Raw genomic sequence first — 17957 nt, forward strand, 5'->3', positions numbered from 1 at the left:
CCCTCCGTTTATTTTTAAGTGTCTTTTTAGAATGTTATAAAAAAAGTGTCTTTTCAGAATAGTAACACCAAATTAGTAAATTATATTTTTGCACTTTATCTTTCTATTATACCCTTATTTTAATCCACCAACAAATTTTTATTTTTTTGCACACACTTTCTCTTTCCAATAAATTTAATATATTATGTAATTTTTTTTAAAAAAAAATTTTCTTCCAAATATATAGCAATAATTAGTTTATTGAAAAAAATAAGGGTAATTGACAATAGATATAATTGAATCATACCTTTAAAATACCAAAAGGATAGTCAAATTGAAACGCTAAATCAGACGTCAAAAGACACTTAAAAAGGAACAAAGAGAGTAATATATTAAGGATAAAGATATATAAATCTAGAGCAGTATCATAAAATGATGATTTTTTACGTGAAAAAAATATATTATCAATCAAACTTGTTTAGAATTGGTATATTGTACTTATAATAAGTTATAATCCCCATAGTCATTTTTATAATCATTTTTATAAGAGACAATTGAGTATATAAAAAATGATGTATTAGAACTATATTTTAAACAAATTAAATATATTAATTTTTGTTGATTCAATCGTATCTTTAGGAATGAAGGTAGTACTATTCAATAAGATTGTTTTTTTTTGTTTAAAGAAATGATTTTGGTTTAAATATAAGTTTGGTTTTAAAAACAGTTATTTTTAAAATAAAAATATGTTATATGAAACAACTTCATATTTAAAATAATTTTTTTTACGGAAAAAAAAGAGAGCCAAGAAACAACTTACCACGAGATTATTATTGTTCACGTTTTTAACACAAATTCCTCATTTATATACCTATTTATTCCTTGGCTCATAGGAAAAAGTTAGTAATAAATATGAGAAGAAAATGTGAACAGTTTGGAATTGGAATAAGATGGAATATGAAAAGGTAGAAACATTGAAATTGGAATTAGGTGGACTAATTGGAGCTTTTGGAGGGAAAACGTGGTTGGCATGTATTGTGTCTTAATATATTAAGGATGTCACTATGCTATCCTGCGCACCAAACATTTTATGAAATATCAGCTTATAAAAATACAATTTTTATTAGTAAAAACTTATGAATTAAGATAAAAAATGATTTATTTATATAAATTGTTTCATATAAGTTCAAAAATAAGTATAACAAAAAAAAGTTCAAAACTAAATCGATCCAAATGGACTGAACATTTAAAAAGTGATTGGTGACATTAAAAATCGTGATAAATTGTTATTATTTTTTGTAGGTAGAGGAAATGGTAATAATCATTAAAAACTTACAAACATAAGTTGAGGAACCAAGTTCAAATCCTGATTACAGTTGAAGCACTGTGATGATTAATTTTAGTAGATGGTTAATCGGTTGTTATACTTATTAATAATTTACTAAATGTAATGGGCTACATATTTAAATTGTGTTAACAATATAATTTTATGTTAAATAAACAACATAATTTTTTAAAACATCATTTTAAAGCTGATGGTAAAATGTTGGGTTGATTTTCCATTTTTTTTCAATATTTTAAGCATTTTTTATTTGTCTAAACATGTGATGTAACTACAACAAATTTAGGTAATTACATTTACCTCCTTCCAAAAGCATCAATGGAGCTCGAACTAAGAATCTTCTGAATTCAAGACATATCTTTTTATCAGTACACCAAACTCTTGGAGTTACAGTGATTTTATTTATGTGCAAAGTCATGTCTTTATTTTTATATGTTAACATCAACTCACTATTTCAAAAATAGAGTTTTCTTCTCGCACCCCCATGGGACGTGCGCGTCCCCTAATATTTCCAATTTACCCCTCTCGCTACTTATGATGTGAGTGTGCAAAACTACAAAAACCGAAAAAAACCACAGTTCGCATTGTAGGATGTGAACTAGTTCACCATATAAAGATCATCAAAGACGATAATACTATGAATTAATTGTATTAATATTGAGAGATTATGTGTACATATATCGTAAAACTAATGTACAAATATAAATTCACATTATTAGAATGAGTCAACACACACGCTTGGTAAATCCCAAATCAAAAGGTTACAACTTACAAACACCACATTTTGTCCATTGTTGCTCCCTTTTTTGCTTTTCTCCACGAGCTAAATCCCAAATCAAAAGCACCGAATGTCATTTCATCTTCTAAAGTAAATGGAGTTTCCATCCACCTCAATCAGATGGAAAACTTTTCTTTTTCTTGATATTAAATCTTACATAAATGCTTACATGCTCGAACTTACAACAGAAATTCAAGTACTTATTAAACAAAGTACTTATTACATATAATATTACATCTTAATCTTAAGTTACATGGTGAGTAGCTGAGGCATGCCTACGAGATTAAAAAAATTGCTGCTCAGCAACAAAATCAAATGCCAACTACACTTATCATGAATTCAACGGAAAAGAATAGAATGGATGTTATGCTAGTTGGTGTCGCCACCATTTTCTGACTCAAAAAACAGCAGTGTCGCCAACATTTTTTGACTCAAAAACGACAGTGTCGTCACCATTTTCTGACTCAAAAATGGCAGTGTCGGGGACATTTTTTGACTCAAAAACGGCGGTGTCGCCACCATTTTCTGACTCAAAAATGACAGCGTCGGGGACATTTTTTGACTCAAAAATGGCAGTGTCGGGGACATTTTCGCCACCATTTTCTGACTCAAAAATGACAGCGTCGGGGACATTTTTTGACTCAAAAAGGGCGGTGTCGCCAACATTTTTTGAATCAAAAACAGCATTGTCCCCACCATTTTCTGACTCAAAAATGGCAGTGTCAGGGGCATTTTTTGACTCAAAAACGGAGGTGTCACCACCATTTTCTGACTCAAAACTGACAGTGTCGGGGACATATTTTGACTCAAAAACAGCGGTGTCGCCAACATTTTTTGACTCAAAAACAGTGGCGGTGTTGCCGACATGATTACTTGATAATTGAACATAATTGGAAAGAGAGAACTTGGGTGGGAGGATCATATGTGGCTCATTACTAGCAAGCTTTCTATGTGCAATTCCTAGAGCATATCCTAAAGCTCGCGAAACAGGAACAGCCACTGCATTTCCAATTTGACGGTATCTGCAAAAAATATCATAAGAAAAAAAATAAGGAATACAACAGTCAACTGCATTTTGACTTAGGATGACACCTATACTCAGTATCTGGCTATATTATTACAATTTTTTACTAGGGAATTTTGATTATAGTCTATCTAAAAGACAGGATCAAAAGTATTTTGAAGATAGTGAAAAAACACAAGGGACAGAAACTGAACCTGATTTACTGTTTCACTTTGGATTTATGGATAAAGACAGGATGAAAAGTAATTTGTAGATAGTGATAAAAAACAAGGGACAAAGATCAAAACCCGAATCTTAGAGGGTCTACAATCAACATTTGGTAAGATACTAGAAAAAAAACATATTTAGTCCTATTTATATTCATTAAATAATAGTTTTATACCTGTCTTTCACAGACCCGCAAAATCTATAATAATCATGAAATCCTTGCAGCCTAGCAAATTCTCGTACAGTGAGGATTCGGTCCTGCTCTGGATGTAGTACTATCTACAAGAGTTTGAATCTATAAGTAATCAACTTCATGTGATTTCTGCAAAAACTTAAAGACTGCGATTATACCTGGTTATGACAAGATGGGGAGGTTAATGCAGTAGGAACTGTCTCATCCCACCATAACCGTCCAAATGGCCTACATATATGTGCAAATATAGATAAAAAAAAGATTAATTGCATGTAAAGCACAAAAAATCACCAGTTAGACTATTGAACTGAAAAAAATACCTCTTGGACCTCCCTTGTTCAAAATTGAAGCAGTAATCTGGGACCTGAGACCAAATAGTAAAGTAGGTAAAGATTAAATTAACTTTGTGCCGCTCAAAACATGAATCTAAATTAGATAACCTCGTATTCAAAATCTTTTAACTTCAACTGCATATGGAGACCAGAAACACCTAATAACATCTTACTTTTCTATAAATATGTATAACATGGACCAGTAATAAGATTGGTCCATCATGGACCAATTTTTTTTTCACCCTTAGATTAGATCACCTACCAAATCTTGTCATAGTCCATCCACACTATATCTAACTCTCCAACTCTATCTCTTTCATTACACTTCCTTTCCCCTCAACTTTCTAGTAGAAGCTTTGATTCGGAGATAGTGCCAAGGTTGTTGATTGCTTCACACTAAATCTAACTCTCCAACTCTATCTCTTTTATTCTAAACCAATTTTTATTTATTAATTCTTTTATTTATTAATTAAATAAAATTGGAATACTTTTCTGGTGTTGTTGGATACTTTTCCTCAAGGAATGGATAACTTGCTCCTTATTGATGCATGGACCTGGTATTTTTGAGTATTTACAGGCAAATAATTGGTTAAACTAAAACAAGTAAAAAATTCAAAAATAAGTGTTCATTAAATATTAAATTAAACAACTTAGCAAGTCACCGTAAGTTTAATGAGAACAGATGAATCATCTCTTTCACCTCAAAAACAGAGAGTAAAACAAATTAAAATCACTTGCTTCCATTGTCATGGAGTTGAAGAAGATGAGTGGTTGTGGAAGAGAGACTATTGTTGTTGGAAAGAGAAGAGAGAGAATAAAGATAAAAGTGAGCAAAGATATGAGAGAGAATGAAGATGAGGTGGAGTAAAATAGGAAAATAGTATATGGTAGAGTGAGTACATCATAAGATCATCTAATGCACTTAATCTAATGATTCACTACAATTATCCAAGATGGACCAATTCATGTTTTTGTCCATCCTAAACGGACCCCAACTCACAAGTTTGTAATACTTGAACGAATTGATTTGAATTGCTTGAGAGGTTAACCCCGAGCCTTATGTATGTATAATGAAAAGATCATGTTGATATTTAATATTATTGTAAATATATACTCTAGAATATCCTAGATTATTCTTAGCATAGCATATTCCATACATGTTTTTGTCCATCCTAAACGGACCCCAACTCACAAGTTTGTAATACTTGAACGAATTGATTTGAATTGCTTGAGAGGTTAACCCCGAGCCTTATGTATGTATAATGAAAAGATCAGGTTGATATTTAATATTATTGTAAATATATACTCTAGAATATCCTAGATTATTCTTAGCATAGCATATTCCATACTCCTTACCTTACAGTTTGGTTTTGGGGTGTTATATTAGTTCTAGCCCAAATTCTAATAATATTTATTTATTGTCTTATTTTCCAATGAAAACAATACAAAGACTTACCAATGACTTTCCAGATGGTAGCAATGGAATTTTCTCTGTTGGGTGCAGCCTAACCACATTGTCAGCTCCTACAAGTAGACCAGGAAGATCACGGAAATTCGCTCCCTGCAGTAATATTAAATTATGAGCTGTTTCAAGGAATGACACAAGTAAAATATATGAACTTTATCCAGAATACAACCTTCCGTTTGGGAATTTGACAAACGCGTAGGTAGTCATCTTCAAACATAAAGAGGGGTCTGTGATCATATAATAAATGATTTTTCTCTGTTTTTCCTTTTAATGTGGATCCAGTCATCTCTACTCAAAAATGAACAAAAAAGGTAACAAGATGAGCGATTGTTTGATCCAAATATTTATTGCAATAGTGCATAAACAATAAAAACGATAACTGCAGACAACATATGTTAACTAAGTTGACTATGATGTAAACGAAGGAACACCGACCATTAAGATAAATTCAACTAGGCCTAATAAATTTAATCTAGAGCAAATAGCTGCATTTATTTTAATTTTGAAATTACAAAAGAATGCAGAGTCAACTATGATAGAGAAATGTAATATTTAATACGAAACTAGTATATAAGCACAGATGCCAGAAAACCAGTTGGTATGGGGGTTTCTTTTACCCATATATATAAATATAAAAGATAGAGGGAGACATAACCACTTTATGACAATGTAGATAAGCAAACTGTGATTTATTAATACTATGAAGTAAATATATATACAATTTCATGATTGGTTACAAATTGTGCACTCAAGGGAGGTCAATATTACCATTCTTAGTTGACCGTATATATCTTTGAAATTCTGTTTCTGGAGGATTTTGGTATGACATCTCGTCCCGAGTTTCAAAATTTGTGACCTACAATATTGAATTATGTAAAAATCTTGTTAAAACTAGTACACATAACGGAAAAGGCTTCTCTGGAAGGAAATCTTGTTAAAACTAGTGAATATAACTTTAGCAGTTCACTATAGAAATATGTTCAATTAAGAGAAGTATTGTCCAAACATAAAAATCAAGCAAAAGCAGGTCATTACAGGAGGAAGATCAGAGATGGCATCTTGAATAACAATAGCTTTCTCTACTTCTCGTTTTTGGTCCTCATCATAAGCAACAGTATTGCGCTGCAAACAAAAGCCAAAAGCTAGTTTTAAGATGGAAAGAACTCCAGATAGAACTATTTTACAAAAAAGCGTAAGGATTAATACCTCAAACTCGGACGGAGGCCAGTATCTAACAATAACATCATGTGTTGGCAGTGGAAATTGGGGTAGAACCTGTAAGAAAATAATGAACGGTAGAAAATTAAGAAACATTCTTTAGACCCATGAAACTTAAGAAATTTACTCCATACAAGAATTTGATGTGCTGAATACAAGTGATTAGATGAATGTTCAAGTAAAACTGCTATGTTTCTAAACAAAATGCAGAAATTTACAACATACAAGAATTTGATGTGATGAATACAAGGAATTAGATGAATGAGTAAAATTGATATGCTAATGAATGAACCCTGGTAGAAAATGATTGGAAGCTATTCAACGAAAGAAAGATATCCAGTTGAAAAGAACACATCAAAATGTAATGTTTGGGCTGCAGTTCACACATATATGGTTAGTTTGACTAGGGATCAATTGTATATTTCCAGAAGAATTGACTAGGGACAATTTTAAGTCTGTTGAAGCATAGTCAAATTCATCTTCATAATCTTCTAATTTCTGTAAACAGTTATGCGCCCAAGACTTTCTATATAAGCACATATAGTAAGAAAATGATAGATCTATCCTGTCTCTCTCACCAAAATGCATATTAGAACTCTACCTATGTTGTGCTCTGCTATTTTATGTAGCTGGTCCTAAACCCAAACAAAAGATAAGGAATTGTATCAGATTGTCAATAGCCAACATAAAACATTCTCAAATCTTTATGTTGTCACCCATAAGTAATATGTTGCACAACTTGCATATCTCAAATACAGCATCATCTTTGCAAGAGCAGCTGCATCAATGCCTGAGATTAGTGAAAAACAAGAGTTTCCATACTTTTGGGAACGAGTTTGGTAAAAAAGCTAGTTCCCTGAGACTTGGAAGTCTACAAAATATTTGCACACTTGAAATCAATGGAAATAGTTGACACAGTTCCCTGAGACTTGGAAGTCTACAAAAGTAATTGACGCAAACCTGGAATATTTGCACACTTGAGATCAATGGAAATAGTTGACACCATGGTTGGGGGGAGGATTTATAGTCATGTGCCTCCATAAAAGCAAGTTGGTTGGAGAAAAGGATGAGGATAAGGATGATTCAGTTTTTAATCAACAGTAGATAGCAACTATGATATCTATAAATGGGTTAGACATAATAGTAGATTAAATTTGGTAGAATAATGATAATGATGTAGTGGGTCTTAAAAGGGTCAGAGAAGATCACATCATTTAAGTTTGTGGAGAAACAAGAAACCCTCAATACATGTTTTTGCAAAATATGTTTTAGTGAAAGTATCAACAGAAGAAATAAATGGTAAACAAGAGTTGTGGGAATAAACCTTGGAATCATATGTGTTCCATTTAACAATAAGTAAAATGGAATAAATGAAATGCAAATGTAGCAGGAAACAGACTATTGGAGGTAGAAGTTCAACTTCATAGCATACAACATGTCACATAGTTTAGGAATCTTATTTTTAGATACATAGACAAAGAAATAGTAGACGTAAAAAAAATATAATTCAAGCTGAGTGATGAAATGGATGAATATTTTAGTGTTACGTATGATAGAAAAGTGCATTTAAGGTTGAAAGAAAAAAATGTCTATGGTAGACCAATAACGCAGTGTGGTACTGATTATTAGACTATAAAACATGTGTAAAAGAAGTGATAAAGTTACGAGAATATTGTCTTGGTTGAGTGGGACCATACATCAGGAATTTATGTATTAAACTGAAGAAAAAAAATGGCATCTATTGATGACAAGACAGTAGAATCATGCCTAAAACGGATAACATCTATTAATAGCACACAATTGCATCATTTGATTCATTGTAGCTTACCCCAGCTACTCGAAAAATACTTTGGTTATTATTCTTGAGGTACAATAGTGAATGTTAGAAATGAGAGTAGTTAATGCATGCTGTTGAATGCACTGATGGAAAGAGACAGTTGTGATCCCTTAAAGTTGGGTCAACTAAAATAGTAACTTTCAAAAATATTTTTGAAAGAGAGATGTGTTAGTTTTTTATTTCATATTCATCAGATTTACTTAATACCAAATTATAAAACAGACCTCATCCGGATGAGCCCCCCACATGAAAACACGCAATCGAAATTGTGGAAGACCATAACACCCAGCTGCAACAATTCCCAATCTTGCTTGGTAATTCATGTGTACCAAACGGCTTAAAGCATATCTTCCAAGTGAACCCTTGTCAAATCTCAATATGTCAACCACATTCTCCATTAAAACATACTTAGGCTTCAAATATTTCACTATGTCCATGAAAACTACTATCTGATGATTTCTTTCATCGTCCAATGGTGATTCCGTGTTTCTAAAGCGATTATATCCACTAATTCCTTGACAAGGAGGACCTCCGCAAACAACATCAACTTCACCCTGGAATAATATCAAGTGACAATTATATTTAAAATGCAAAAATTCCCCGAGATTTCATCAAATTTACACTATCAATAATACTACTTACAGGAAGAGGCAAGAGTTTTGATTGCATCCCCTCTCTTACAAAATCCTGTATGCTTTGCTTACAATTGCTACAGATACAAATAAATAAGTACGGATGTACTAAGAATAGTTAATATTATCAATCATTGAAAAGAATCAAGCTATTTACCGTAAGTTCTCAATTGGTTCCCATGTATCTTCACTTTCATCATAACCCTTCCAGTGCACCTAAGAAAGAAATTCATGAACATGAACAATATCAGAGATTCAATAGGGCAACATACGAGTAGAAGATTAGACAGTAAAGTAATAATGGTTCACCATTAAAGTACAGAGCTGGTCTAGTAGGGTTAGCAGCGCTAAAATTAAAGTTTATTGAACATTAATAAAATCTATGAATGATGCATACTTGGTCCCTTATGACAATGTTATCTTAAAATTTACAAAACTAAAAGGATTTGAGTATGGTAAAAGAAAAATTGATTTTAGAAATGCCAAAACTTTTTATGGCGTCGCTGTTATTAACAGAAAAACAAGAGTAATCACCTGTTAACTTTCACTCATTTATAATTAAAGAAAATTCAATTAAAACATAGTTTATTCATAAATAAGATGCAAGTTATTGTGATAAAAACATAATGCAAAATAAACAACTTCCCGTAAAAATTACTGCAATGACTAGATTTAATAGTAGAAAGGTCTTTAATCCTAGTGCTCACCAAACAATTCAGAAACAGCTTTTCTCATTTAATTACACAATCCAAGGATAGTCGCATCATTTTTTAATGTGGTCAAAAATATTCTCATGCTTATTTTATTTAGTCTTCAAAATGAATTTATAACATCATCTTCTTTGAAATCTCACTTGATTTTTCTTTCATTACTTTTTTACTGATGAAGGCAGAAAACAAAGCCTTTTCAAACTTGCAAGCCTTTTTATGACCAACAGTTGTCAACCTCTAATTAGGTAATTGTATAATCAAAGAATATATCTGAACTTAAAACAATGGCAAATACTAGTCACTTGAGGGTGACATGAATATCACCCTTATCTAAAAACAAGTAAGCCACTATATCTTCAAATACTATTTCAAGATGACTAAGTCAAGGTTTTATTTGGAAAAAAAACAGCCAAAAGTTGACTGAAAATTATATTCATTACCTTCAAATATAGACTACGTTTCCCTGTTTTATCGGGATCACCGTAGCATATATCAACTAGCCTAGATACTTCAAAATCATCATCAGAATCAGAAATATCACGAGCATGAGAATTCACTTGCTTTTTTTCTCCTGAGTTCCTTGACCGTAATGGAGTTTTCTTTTCTGTGTCACCAACATTATACCGTTTGCATAACTTCTCCCACTCCTTCAATAGTTGCAGAAAGTCTTCTGCAGATTCATTTCTCACCTTACAATAGAAATAAATAAATATTATATGGATTCAGAAAATTTATCATCAAATAAATTTGTAGGAGAATATAGTCAGCAGTTACATGTGTCTCTGGATGGTTTAGTTTCAAGCTTTTACTTGCAGATCTATCACTATCAACAGCCCATTGCTGATCAAAAAAGCAAACAATAGAAGATCAATGTTTCACAGATGATATTCAATGTAATTCGTGGATACAAATAATTTCAGTACAAATATGGATTTCATGTATAATACCGCGACAAGATTAACTGATGATACTTTGGCACCTAAGCAAAGTCCAGTTGACATGCCACCACAGCCAGAATAGAGATCCAGTAATGTTAGTTCTGTCTTGCGCAACTCGGGACTAGGTAGACTCTTGGTAATAGTAGATGCCTCTGTTGAAGGAATCTCAAGAACAGCAAGTTGAGATAACTTGTTAGTCTTAACAGCATTATCTAAGGAAATATATAGACATTTGTTAGATATAAATCTGAACAAAACAGGACATATTTGATGAACTAAGTTTGAATATCTGAACTTGCAGTTTTTAAAATGATCCCCGAAGTAGCACTTTCTTATCAATTCAACTGATAAAGGATGGTAATATTGGGCACTTATGAACGGGTGAAAATTTAAAAGCATATAATATGATAAGGGAAGAGATGAATTTTTAGCTAAAACTGGAGATCATTACAAAAAGTGAAATTTTGTGTTCATCAAACAATCACAACAGCTGCAATAAGCACATGTACATAATTGTTTCCTATTTATAAAACCACTTCTTTGGCAATTCAGCCTCCCATTTTATTTTCCCTATCTAGTGACAGATTAAACAAGAAAATATTGGTATAGAAAAGAAGACCAAAAGCATCTTAGACTACCCCATGACATACCTGATGGTATTTTGCGGAATGTAGAGTAATCAACACAATATTCCATATCATAATAGAAGTCAGATGGTAAAATAGAAGTCAACTTCAGACCAACCTGCAAAAAGTCACACACAGAAAAAAAGAACCAGCAATTATTGCATACATAGACAGAAATATAAACTTCAAAATTGACAGAGCAGCAGTCCGTCATCAGATGAAATTGTGAGCAAATAAAAAAAAAAGATCTTAACTGAGGTTTGTCATACCTTAGGTTTTATATATCTAACATTGGCTTTCTCTATTATGGAATCTATTAAGTTATCATTCATAATTGATGAATAGAATAAACGCCTCTTGTCATGATAATCACCTTCATCTTTGACAACCTGAGAATAAATTGGAAGCAATAATTACAATGACATGCATTTCAATATAACTAGATAAATATCATGATATGCTCAGTACTTACTGTATCTTGAATTCTGTAAAACCATTGGACCCGGAAATAATCTTTGTTATCAGTTGTTTGGAAAAATTCAACGATCTTGCCAATATGTTTTTGCGCTCCTTCACCCTGTAAGAATTACATAGAATATAAGTATAACTAGATCTTATTGTGTCCATAGAATCACAAGAGATTTTGAGGTACACAGATGTCACTGACATCCATATATTACTGTGCCAACTTTTCATAGGACAGTAAAACGACTAATATGACTAGTCATACTCAAAAGTAAGTTTTAAAGACACTGCATACACCCTTAATAATAAAGTTGATTGATGAACATGACAAGTAGCAGCATGCTTTGATGAATTTAATGAGAAAAAAATAGAAAAATGCATAGCAATCCCTTGGTATCTATTTACTTTGTTTTGAACTGATCACGCCGTGAAATTTTGAACCCAGAACCTTCTGAAAGATTCAAATAAGTAATAGACCATTTCATCTACCAGTTAGTTAAATCACTTCCACATGTTTAATACTAGACACGAGAGTCTCTAGTTAGCCCACACCATTTTAAACATAAATAAAAATAATTAAGAATGAGAAAATATTTGTTTTTAGAAAAAGTGACAAGGATAAATGATAGCGTGAAGATCGATGTTGTTAATAAAAGCAAAACAGTAGGCGATATTGGAATCAGGGTCTGGTGCAATGCTAGATGCAGGTGCGATGTGTTTTTCTCTAGCAGATTTAGCAGCTACAAATAGCCGTGGAATAGTAGCTAAATTTCCCTGTAGCCAAGGAAATTAATATTGAGATCCTACATAGAACCGGGAAGGGGAGTCAAAATTGTAAATCATGGGATCATAACACAAAGGGTACAATCCTACCGGGTTCATAAAACTCATATTCGTAGTTGTCCACTTTCTAAATGTCTAGTACTAGGCATGAAGGGTGTTGTTATTAGGCCACCCACATTTGTCCCCCTCCAGATGTCTACTAATTCAAACTTAAAAAAATTACTAGTAAGTATGGTTACTCTAGTTGCACAGCTAAATTAATGTACGCAGTTCACCTACAACAAGTTTTGGATAGGTGACAAACGAACATATAGAAAAACTGTGTTTTCTGAACTATGCACTTACTTTTATTAATGCACAATCACCAAGAGTGAAAATGCAGTTGCCAACTTTAGCTTGGGCAAAATGGCATTTAACATTTATAATAGTCTCGTCTTCTTCATCCTCACTATGATATCAGCAATGTCAAAAAGAAAAATACATTGAAAAAATTAGAAAATTTATCTTCTGAGAAAGAGTGTTAAAATCGCCAAATTTGAATTTATGAATAAGTTTGTACTTACTTTATTTTGAACACTTTATCTTTACATTGTTTGTCCTGCAAACTTCAACAGAGAAATCAGATAAGAATATGGAATATAATATTTTATTTTCATGTTGGGTACAGCATATTGTAGTTATAACAGCATGAAAAGCATACTAAAAGAATCAGGTCAACAACCTTCAATTCATAACGCCATCCCCATCTTTCGCGAGCTTCATCATCAGGTACTGGATCACCAATGAATGAAGGAACACCTTTCTCATACATACTTCCATTCACAAAAGAAGCAGATGATTTAAATTTCTTTTTTGGTGGCTTGCTTTTTAACATAGACATGGCAAAATAATCAGAATTTGTTTGGCCATTTTCATCCCAGGTTGTGGATGTGATTTCCTCCAGAGACAGTGCTGAGCAGTTTATATCATCAATTTCAGGAGAATGCTGTTCCGCCGGTGAATTAGACAATTTAATGGAAGTAGAAATAACTTTTGTTTTTTTGTGCTTTTGGTGACCTAATGGTGAGTTCTCATTCCCGTTCGAAGACCTAGTTCTTCGCAGCTGCATGACTCAAGAATCAGTAAACAGAATTTTTTATCATGGAATACGGAGAGAAAAAAATCAAAGGTCAATCAACAATGCAGTACATTGTGCCAGTGTTACATATAATACAAATAAAGTAGTTTAGGTTTAAGACATGGAAACTAAAGTAACAACACAGTCAGAATCAAATAAACTTTAAAAATAATAACAGTAGTAGGTTATTTCTATAATCAAAGAAAAATATGGTTAACTAAACGCTTATGCATAGGTTATTTTCTTTCTTTCTTTTTTTGATGAATGTGTGGGTTATTTTCTATAGTCAAAGAAAAAATATGGTTACATTATTTTTTTATAAGTAATAAGCTTGCCATAAGCTATCTTGAAAGCTTATTGGAGTAAAGTTAAAAACAGCTTGTTTCATAAGTTATTTACATATTTCAACATTTAAACAAGCGATAAACCCAAAAGATTATAAACTCTTCCAAAAGCATCACAGTAAATGTGGACGTTAGGAAATAAATGATACAGTAAGTTTTATGTAGAAAAAAGTGGATCTTTAAAGTTTCAAAGTGTTTAATGCACCAATCCCAAGATAAAATTTCCTTTTTAGACTTCTTAACAAGTTAACAGTGCCCAAGCATTTCCAAAGAAAGCCCCAGGCTTAACAAGAGTAAAAATAATAAAATATTGATATGCTTCTGGCATGAAATAAACTTTTTAATATAACTTTGGAAATTAAAATCTCAATCAGGAAAATAAATAACATAAAATAAATAAGCTTGATATTTGATCACAATATTTATACTTTATTTGAGGATATTTATTTATATATTTTTAAGATAAGTTATCCATTAATACTTTTATTGACAAGTAGTAAATATCCATTAATAAATTGATTAGATAGTTTAAATAATAACTAGCACTAATAATGTAATAAAATTTTATCCAGAGATTACATCACATCATAATGATGTGCCAAATGACAATGTTATTATTTTGAAAATATTTGCACAAATATCTACTTAGTGAAATATAATTAAATTTGTTTGATGAACCTCCTTTAGGGGTGGACCTATTGTGTTCTTATGATTCTTCGGGAGTTTCTACTCCCGCATTATTTCCGTGTAATTCTTTTTGGGCATAGCCCCTTTTCAATGCAAAAAAAAAAAAAAAAATTAAATTTTACAATGTATAGAATTACATTCAATCGACTAAAAAAAAGAGAATTAAATTCTCAATTATATAAATAAATATGAATGCTTAATAGTAACATTTATTAAAAACGGAAACCAGACTGGTAAAAAAACGTTAATAAGCCTCTCAATAAAAACGTTTATAATAATAATAAAATAAAAACCTTGTAAAAACATTTCACAGTGAAATTCTGATTTAATTGAATAATAACTACTCACTCCTACCACAAAATATAAGTAAAAATACGTTTTTTAATTCACCCAATAACAAATGTATATATGGTCTATATTATAGTCCACATACATCAATAATTCAATGAATCTAAAACGTGTAATTTTGCTTAAAATTGTGGCTGGAGGAAGTACTTGTTTTCAAGTCATAATTCTTAAACTCAAGAAAAAAAATGGAGACAAGCTAAAACAATGGAGTTTTTTTTTTTTATTTACTGATAAGAAACAATGGAGTTTTTTTTTTATTTACTGATAAGAAACAATGGAGATTATTATCGAACAAATTAATTAAAGAATAAAGAAAGAACTAAAAGAAAGTAAACAAAATAAAGAAAAAAGAGAAAATTTCGAGTATCACACACCTTAACAGCACGTAAAGAAGAGTCTCTTCCCTCAGACTCAGATGCAACTGAAAATCTCGGCGACCGTCGTCGATCCTTCCCCTCCGACAACAACCTCAACTCTGCAACCGAAAGCCGCTTACCTTTTCTCCTCTCTGATTTACCAGAAGAACCTACATTGCCGTTATTCGCATCGACGGAATCCGATTTCAGCCGGGGAGATCGCCGGAACACGGTTATATGCTCTACCTTCGGCGGCGATTCCTCCGTCATTTTGACGGAGAATCTTGAAATCGGATAAAATTTGGTTGAATTTTGAAAGAGACAGGTTTTGGATTTTTAGCTGTTTTGGATCTAAAAAACTCTGAGATGTAAGAAGGGTTTTTGCTTTTCTTGTGCTGACCGTTTCTTATGTGAGTGTGTTACTTTTAACTAATCAATGTGTTGGGAAATGTAATTTTAGTGAGTCGGTAAATGTCAAAATTGTTAGGCAGAACTTTGTTATCCGGATTCAAAGTCGGGATTTCATAATTATACGTAAATTTAATTTCAATGGATTTTTACTTACAAAAAAAGAAAAATTTAGTGACTGATGTGAAAGGAGTCTGGATTGGATTAGTACAGTACTCCCTCCATCCTGATTTATAAGGGAAAAAATACCATTTTTTTTTGTCCCAAATTATAAGGGAAAATACTCAAATTTGACCAATTTAATTTTATAGTTCCAAAAATACCCCTTGTTATATTTTCCAAAACAATTAATTATTAGGATTGCAGTGCTACTGGTAATATAGTACCGATGTTGGAGTTTAATTTTGTGTGGGTCACGTTTTGCAATTCTCAAATGGAATGAATATGATATAATGGAGTTGCAGAGTTACTTTTAAATGGAGTACCGAGATGCACTTAGAAATTAGGGGTACTTAGAAATTAGGAGTAGGATATTAAATGATTTTGCGTTTTTATTGAATAAGTTAATAGGGGTACTTTTGGAAACAAAATTATGTTTTTGATAGATTTTAGAATATTAAATGCATTTCTTAATAAGTGTGTTTTTTTTTTCTCTTATAAATCGGGACGGAGGGAGTAGTTATTAAGATCCTGATCGTTTGATTGAGATCCGACGTTTAATATTTAAAGGTTAGGATTTTTATAATTAAAAAAGAATTAAAAGTGTGTTTAAGATGATGTGTCTGATTTTATCGGACGGCTATAATGTCTGCATCTTAGTGTAAGGATAAGTGTATGTGTGTGGTGGAATTTAGTTTTTCACTGCGAATCTAATCTAACCAAAACACAAGAATTACTACTTTCATATGACTGACTCATCTACACTTTTTTTTTACCAGAGTTAAGGTAAGGTTTTTTTTTTACTTTTCCTTATTTTTATTCCTCCATCTTAAAATAATTATCACATTTTACTATTACACACTTGTCGATGCATAATTTTAATCATTAATATTTTTAATTGTGTATTATTAAAATTTATGAAAAATTAATATTTTGATAGTACTAATCGAGACAAATCTAACAAAATTTCATATGTTAATATTTATCTTTATACATTGGGAAAAAAAATATGGTCAAAATAGCTTATATGAATAGTGCACACAATCAAATTGTGACAGTAATTTTTGGGACGGAGTATTCAATAGACTACTTTTATTTCTACTTTTCAAAAAAAAAGTTGAAGAAATAAAATAATGAAAACTAATAAATGAATTTAGATTAATTTTAGTCTAAGTTCATTCTTTGATTTCCGTAATTTTTTTTTATCCATTTTTTTTTCATCGTACCAAACACACTTCAATTTTATTGAATATGCAATTTTGTTTTTTTTTCACTATTTTTGTCACTTATTTTAAAAAAATTAGGCATTTAATCCCATCTTCATCTTGTTTTCGATTTTGATGACATGATATTAAATTATGTGTACTATTCACTTTGATTATTTGACAAGCATGTCATATTTTATTTATTTTGTTACATTTTTTTTAAATCAAATAGTATTGTCTTTCTTAAATACTCCCTCTGACTTTTTTATAAGGAATACTTTGGAAAGAAAAAAAAATGGTCTTTTTTATAAGAAACTTTGGTCAATTTTCAAATGTTTTAAATGTTTGATTTCACTTATGTCCTTATTTATTCAAAACACGGAACTCAAGAGTCGTCCCCAAGAATTTTGATTATGTTAAAGCAAGCATAATCAAATTTATCCATCACTCATTCCACAAATTAGTTAATTAACACTCCTTTTTCTATTTAATTTCATTTATAGAACAACAAATTTAGTCAAATTTTTTATTTATTTATTTATAAAAATAATAAAAGGTTCAAATTGATGAAAGGTCAATGAAAAGTCGTAAGTTACAAACTATTTTTATTTTATTAAAATATCAATTATTTACATTTTTTATTAATAGTATAAGAAAAAAGTAGTTGAAATATTGCACAAATGAAAAAAAAATGATAAAAAAAAAAAATTAGAATAAATTTTAATAATAAAACTCAGTTCAACAAAGTCAATATATCAGCACAAGGCAAGCATGACTACCTCTAACATACAAAAGTAAAAT

The 17957-nt window shown here is 31.1% G+C and overlaps 1 protein-coding gene across 2 annotated transcripts; it reads right to left on the reverse strand.

The window, feature by feature from the left end:
- Window positions 1-1941: 1941 nt before the first annotated feature.
- Window positions 1942-15884, reverse strand: LOC123881503 (DNA (cytosine-5)-methyltransferase CMT2). 2 transcript variants are annotated; one of them, XM_045930211.1, is made up of 22 exons: window positions 15403-15884; window positions 13254-13634; window positions 13096-13130; window positions 12878-12980; window positions 11757-11861; window positions 11554-11673; window positions 11309-11402; window positions 10668-10810; window positions 10495-10560; window positions 10161-10409; window positions 9168-9226; window positions 9021-9087; window positions 8603-8932; window positions 6530-6598; window positions 6359-6445; window positions 6092-6179; window positions 5493-5611; window positions 5312-5416; window positions 3844-3887; window positions 3682-3751; window positions 3506-3609; window positions 1942-3121 (listed from the first exon to the last, which is right to left on the reverse strand). In XM_045930211.1, the coding sequence occupies exons 1-22, from the start codon at window positions 15652-15654 to the stop codon at window positions 2497-2499; spliced, it is 3315 nt and encodes a 1104-aa protein (XP_045786167.1). In that variant the 5' UTR covers window positions 15655-15884; the 3' UTR covers window positions 1942-2496. The 2 variants fall into 2 exon arrangements, with proteins under 2 accessions (XP_045786167.1, XP_045786166.1); XM_045930210.1 differs by having other exon boundaries at window positions 10668-10870; window positions 15403-15815.
- Between the last annotated feature and the right edge of the window lie 2073 nt (window positions 15885-17957).

This window comes from Trifolium pratense, linkage group LG4 (assembly GCF_020283565.1).
Source record: "Trifolium pratense cultivar HEN17-A07 linkage group LG4, ARS_RC_1.1, whole genome shotgun sequence".
Classification (NCBI taxonomy): Eukaryota; Viridiplantae; Streptophyta; class Magnoliopsida; order Fabales; family Fabaceae; genus Trifolium; species Trifolium pratense.

Bases quoted from the DNA above. Each gene is read 5' to 3' on its own strand.
- LOC123881503 (XM_045930210.1), bottom strand. From the start codon at position 15,654: ATGACGGAGGAATCGCCGCCGAAGGTAGAGCATATAACCGTGTTCCGG. The intron at 12,981-13,095 runs GTAAGTACAAAC...CTGATATCATAG, and splicing joins GATAAAGTGTTCAAAATAAA to TGAGGATGAAGAAGACGAGA. The intron at 6,180-6,358 runs GTAATGACCTGC...TCAATATTGTAG, and splicing joins CCATCTCTGATCTTCCTCCT to GTCACAAATTTTGAAACTCG.